The sequence below is a fragment of the Myotis brandtii genome, unplaced genomic scaffold (assembly GCF_000412655.1).
Source record: "Myotis brandtii unplaced genomic scaffold, ASM41265v1 scaffold1031, whole genome shotgun sequence".
Taxonomy (NCBI): Eukaryota; Metazoa; Chordata; class Mammalia; order Chiroptera; family Vespertilionidae; genus Myotis; species Myotis brandtii.
In genome coordinates this window covers 538,032-544,274 of record NW_005353465.1, presented here as the reverse complement: position 1 = coordinate 544,274, position 6,243 = coordinate 538,032, and the positions used below count along the sequence as shown (strand labels likewise).

Below are 6,243 nucleotides of genomic sequence, written 5' to 3'. Positions count from 1 at the left end.
GGCCTCAGCAAGGAAACAGAAACCACCAGAAGACTCTGGCTCCCTTTAGCCAGGCGGACTCAGAGCTGGTGTCTCTGTGTGTACATTAGACACAGCCCGGCACTTGCCTTTGTCTCTTGGTCAAATCCATTGCATCGAAAAACTTGTTCCCCTTCTTCTCCTTGGGCCCTTACAATAAATACAGGCCAATTGAAAGACGCCAGCCCCAGTGGCAGAGCCAGGCCCCACTGGAATTTAGGCCTAAGACAACTGGGTAGCAATCACCATGGAACAGAACACACTGTTTTAGAGTCTTAATTCTCCCCTAAAATGTGCCCAGCTGCTCCTCTTTAGCCGGGATAGACTGAACTAAGGAACCAAAGACCGAGTTTCCTTTGAGGTGGGATCCACCAGGAGCCAGCTGGTGGCAAGGCCCCTCACAGGTGGCTGCCTTCTCCCCAAGTTCAGTGTGCTTTGGTGGTGCCAGGTCCTGGGCTGCTGGGCGGGCGGCAGGTCCATAGGTTTTCTCTTCACTGCCTTCCTGGCCTCCTGAGCAGTACCCTCCAGCCTGGCATTCCAGGCAGCTGTCACTAGAGCTGGGACTCAGAAAGCAAAGGAGCTGGCCCTGGCAGAGAGGGATCCACAGGTGTCCAGGCCATGTCCCCCACCCTATGGAGGGTTCTCTCTTTCCCGTGTCCAGCTCGGCTAGAGAACAGTCCAGTTCCTGAGTAGGGGCAGCTGGGGATTGAGAAAATGAAAGAAAAAGGCAGACATAGAGATGGAAGGAAAAAGCTGGGGCCAGGTGGGACCGCTGCCCTCTTCTGATGGAGAGACAGGGACCCAGCACCGATACAGTGTGTTTATTTTATACCCCAAATACCAGGAAGTTTCACCAAAGGTCTAGACAAAGGAGATTATATGCATTTTTGGGTGGGCCCGAGTGGTATTCATTCCTGGTGCTTGGCTGGATTTACATAATAAAACCCACTCCCCAGCACCTGGGCAGAAATGAAGGTCAAGCTGAGAACACTTCTGCTTTTTTGGCAAGATGTGTTTCCAGGACGTGGCTTTGCCTACCACCCTGGATTCAGCTGACAATTTATTAAAGAAATGCCCATGTGCCTTCCCAGGGGCTCTCTACACCACCCCACTTCTCAGACTTGCTCACGTGGATCAGGCCAAAGCCCACTGCCTGAGACTGGCGCCATGTGGGGAGGGTCACAGCAGGGAGAAGGGCATCCTGAACTGCCAGCCTTGGTGACAATCATCTCAATGCCCAGCTGATTGAATTCATCCCACAAAGCTGTCATCTCAAGCTGCTCGCTCACGCTGGCCACCTTCACATTCTTCTTTACTGGTGCTTTGGCAGCACCCGCACAACTAGCCCCGAGGCCCTTGGGCTTGGCAGCAGCACTGGTGGCAGCCCCTGCGGCCGGTGCGTCACAGTGACCAGTCATTCTGGTCATTGCACCATTAGGGTCACTGGGCTTTTATTATATAGACTAGATGCAGAGGTCCTCAAACTTTTTAAACAGGGGGCCAGTTCACTGTCCCTCAGACATTCCACACATGCGCACTGCGGGCCCGGGACGAGTAGGCTGCTAAGCAGGACAGGCAGCGGCGGCAAAAACACCCGGCGGGCCGGATAAATGTTTTCGGCGGGCTGCATGTGGCCCGCGGGCCATAGTTTGAGGACCCCTGGTAGAGGCTCAATGAACAAAAATTCATGAAAGAATAGGCCTTCCTTCCCCCAGCTGCCAGCACCAGCTTCCCTCCGGCACCTGGGACCCAGGCTTCCCTCCTCCAGCCACCGGCAGGCACCCAGGACCTGGGCTGCTTCCCTCCTCCAGTCACCCACAGGCCTCAGGACCCAGACTGGCTTCTGTCAGGCCGCCCACAGGCACCTGGGACCCGGGCTGGCTTCCCTCTGGCCCCGGCTTTGTTGGGAAAGATGTCTGGAATGGCGTCCGGAAGGATGTCCAGTCTAATTAGCATGTTACCCTTTTATTATTATAGACTAGAGGCCTGGTGCATGAAATTCATGTACTGGAGTGGGGGGTCCATCAGCCCGGCCTGTGCCCTCTTGCAGTCCGGGAGCCCCGTGATTAATCGCCCCAAAGAGGTAGGCCCTGCCCACCACCACAGTGCCGTAGGTCGGTGGCCTGGGCCTCCCTCTGCGGGGTGATCATGGGGCAACAACAGGGCCCCCTACCCATTGCATCGCACCCACCTTGGTTGGCCTGGTGTCAGTGCATGTCATAGTGTGGTCATCTGGATGGTCGTTCGCTATTCGGCCATTCGGTCAATTTGCATATTATGCTTTTATTATTATAGATACCTACATGTGCAAAGCATATTATTTATTCCGTTGACAATAAGTCTTCTGTGTACATATAGTTTCCAGGGGCCCTTGCAATAATTCAGAAATTCTCACCCCAGAAGGCTGCAGCCCACCAGGCTAGGAAACATTGTTTTAGTATAATACAGAAGAGGAAAAGGGTTTGCTTCCTAGGGTGAAGCACCATATAAGGAAAGCAATCATGGAGTATTTGGGTAGGAAAGAGGGGCATTTTATCCAGGAAGAGAAAGCATGAGGGAAATTTTGAAGCTAGGGTAATCAACTAGATATGAGATGACAAGAACTTCAAGAAGTAGGGGAGTAATAGGAATGGAAAGAAAGGAATGGATATGTAAGACAAGGAAAAAAACACATCGGAATTAGTGACTGATTAGACAGAAAGGGGAAAGAAGTCACCAACCTAGTTGTTCTACTTTAGAATCCCTGCTGTTCATCCATTATATGGCTTCTGGCTAGAGAAAAGGCCAAAGAGGAACCCCTGAGGAACATCCTTGACCTACATAGAAACTTACCTGAAATATTTTCAGAGTCTGAGATTCACCCTCACTCTGACCTATTTCACCCTGCCTCACCCAAATCTCTTAACACTCTAATAATTTCCATGGTAAGCCCAACAAGAACACCATTTAAAGTTCCTATTGAGCTTGGTCTGCTAAAGCCAATGAGATTCTCCATGTTGGCCTGGGCCTGGAGACTAGAAAAAAAGTAATATTGGACCGAAGCCACCTGTTTTTATTAACCCCTTCCCTGGGCTCTCTTCAGCCTTTGATGAGGGGCAGAGCATAAGGCGATTTGACCAGGACCAAAGGGTTGGGTTAAGCTCGACTGGAATAATGAGGGCAGTTTGATCCTCTGGAGAGATCAGAAGTTTGACAACTTGTTCAATGCATCGTGCAAGGTAAGGAAACCAAAAGACCCCTCCCCCAAACACTAGGACTGTAGCTGGGGCTAGAGGTCATAAAAACCACTGAGGTCATAGAAGCCTCCCTCTCTTACCCTGTCTCCCCACTGCTACATAGTCCCCCACCCCCAGCTGCCTCCCACATATGCACACACTTACATAAAAAGGTTAGGAAGGGTCAGACACCATCTGGGAACCCTTAGGTACCAAAAGGGGTGACGTGGGTGGTGGCAATGATTGCTCAGAATGTAGGGTGCATACTAGTATCCCTAGTGCTGGGAATAGTAGGTGGGAAGAGGGGAGAGAGGAACAAGGAGGAGGGGGTTTGTTCCTGTTGCTGATTCAGATTTAACCCCCATCCTTCTTACTTCCCAGTCCTCCCTTCCCTCCTCCTTCACCCTCCCCCCAGTCTCTCCCCCTACTGTCCTCTCCCACCTCCAATTGATCATGGCATCAGAAGCAGAAAAAACATTCAAACGGTTTGCTGTCTTCGGAGAATCATCAAGCAGTGGCGTTGAAATTAACAACAAAAACTTCTCCAAGCTGTGCAAAGACTGTGGCATCATGGATGGCAAGATGGTCACTTCCACTGATGTGGACATCGTGTTCAGCAAAGTCAAGTAAGTGACCAAAGATGGGAGTAGAGGTCATGAGCAGAACAAACAAGATAGTGAGACATGGAAGGGTTTATGTGATAGAACATTTGTAATGGGTCTACTGAGCACCTACTGGTTACTTGGCACTATTTATTCTCTGTCCTCAAGACATTCAGTGACCAAGGCTGAGTAAAGGGAGGGTTGGACCTTGGCAGGTGATGAGTTCATGTTCCAGAGTTCCTGGATTTTTTTCTTACTGACCAGGGACAAGAATGCACGAACCATCACATTTGCACAGTTCCAGGAAGCAATGAAGGAACTGGGCCAGAAGCGATTTAAGGGGAAGAACCCAGATGAAACCCTAGAGAACATTTATAAACTCATGGAGGGCAAGGATCCAGCTACCCCTGGTGTTACTGTGAGTGATATTCTTCATCCCTAATACTTGACCCTGCTTCCCTGCTACTCCGTCTCCTCTCCCACCCTCTGATGACCCTAATGCCTGCCAACAGAGGGGAGGCAGGGCAGAAAGCCTCTGGGGGCACTGTTGGTACTGGAATGGACTTCAGAGATCATCCAGTCATTTCAGAGGTGAGGAAACTGTGGCCCAGAGAAGGGAAGTGACTTGCCCAAGGTCCACAGTTATTTTATTTTATTTTTTTTGTTCATCCTCACCCGAGGATATTTTTCCATTGATTTTTAGAGAGCGTGAAAGGGAGGGGGAGAGACAGAGAGAGGGAGACTCATCGACTGGTTGCCTCCCCCACACACGCCGGGGATTGAGCTGGCAACTGAGGTATGTGCCCTTGACTGGAATTGAACCTGAGACTCTTCAGTCCTCCAACCAATGCTCTATCCACTGAGCCCAACCAGCTAAGGCCCACAGCTACTTTAATAGCAAAATTTAGACTCACTCTCAAGTGTCCAGTATGTGAGCCAGGCAACTAGGACCTGGTGGATACTGCAGAGGACTTGGTATCTGATCCCCACTCTTCTTCCTTGCACTTATATAAGGTTTCTGGCTTTCTGCCTCTCACCACCCTCTATTCCATATTTGTCCCCTCTCTCCTGAAAGCTCTTTCTACTCTAGATTTCAAATAGGACCTTGCAGTAGGAAGAACCTTGCATATTGGATCTGGGGTTGAAGTCTCCTGGCTATAGCCTCATCAAAATAACTCCACTGGCCTGCCAGGTGGCTCAGTCAGTTGGAGTGTTGTCCCATACACCAAATGGTTGCATGTTCGATTGCGGGTCAGGGCACATACTAGGTTGCAGGTTCGATCCCCCATTGGGGTGCATATGGGAGGCAACCGATTGATGTTTCTCTCACACATCAATGTTTCTCTCTCTCTCCCTTCTCTCTCTCTAAACAAACAAAAAAATATCCTCGGGTGAGAATTAACAATAATAATAATTTTAAAAAAAATAACTCCTCACCTGGCTGGTGTGGCTCAGCAGTTGAACATCGACCCATGAACCAAGAGGTTGATGGTTTGATTCCCAGTCAGGGCACATGCCCGGATTGTAGGCCCAATCCCCAGTAGGGGGCATGCAGGGGGCAGACAATCGATGTTTCTCTCTCTCTCTTGACCTTTCTCTCACTCTAAAAAATCAATTTAATATACTTTTTAAAATAATAATAACTCCTTTGTAAGCAGAAAAAATCCACACACAGTCCATTCACTCCCATACACCAATGGATGGCTCTTGCCATCGTTTTTGCCCACAGCCACATGGGGGCCCTGAAAAAGCAGCACCATGCCATTGGTAGAACAAGAGCTCTGAGCCCTAGGGGAATCAAAGACCATCTTAAGAGAAGGGGTCTAAATAATATATTTTTTAAAATAATAATAACTCCTTTGGAAGCAGAAAAAATCCACACACAGTCCACTCACTCCCATACACCAATGGATGGCTCTTGCCATCGTTTTTGCCCACAGCCACATGGGGGCCCTGAAAAAGCAGCACCATGCCATTGGTAGAACAAGAGCTCTGAGCCCTAGGGGAATCAAAGACCATCTTAAGAGAAGGGGTCTAACTGTGGAGGGAAAAGGAGAGGGATCAGACTTATCATCCTCTGGCTTACAGAAAGCAACAACCGTGGGCGGAGTGAGCCGGCTGACAGACACCAGCAAGTACACTGGCAGCCACAAGGAGCGCTTTGACGAGAGTGGCAAGGGCAAAGGCATAGCAGGACGGGAAGAGAGGAGCGAAAACTCAGGCTATGTGAGTGCCTACAAGGGTGCTGGCACCTATGATAAGAAGAAGGAGAGTAAGTAGGGAGTAACCTCATCTTAGCCTGCCAGCCCTTGACCCAGCATCTTTAATACTGGGGAGCTCAGGAAACAATAAATATGTGTGTGTGCAGCAGCTAATGAACTCTGTCTTCAGCGAGGGAAGGGGGAAGG

General features: G+C 49.8%; 1 protein-coding gene across 3 annotated transcripts in view; it reads left to right on the top strand.

Moving 5' to 3' along the window:
- Window positions 1-6,243, top strand: part of TPPP2 (tubulin polymerization-promoting protein family member 2) — an 11,631-nt gene that overhangs the window by 2,079 nt on the left and 3,309 nt on the right. The window contains exons 1-4 of one of the 3 annotated variants that reach the window (XM_005856557.2): window positions 3,181-3,236; window positions 3,615-3,859; window positions 4,100-4,253; window positions 5,924-6,198. In XM_005856557.2, the coding sequence (XP_005856619.1) occupies window positions 3,687-3,859; window positions 4,100-4,253; window positions 5,924-6,115 (519 nt within the window). In that variant the 5' untranslated portion in view covers window positions 3,181-3,236; window positions 3,615-3,686 and the 3' untranslated portion in view covers window positions 6,116-6,198. Of the gene's footprint in view, window positions 1-3,180; window positions 3,237-3,614; window positions 3,860-4,099; window positions 4,254-5,923; window positions 6,199-6,243 lie in introns of those variants that run through there. The other 2 variants (XM_005856556.2, XM_014537254.1) reach the window with 2 other exon arrangements.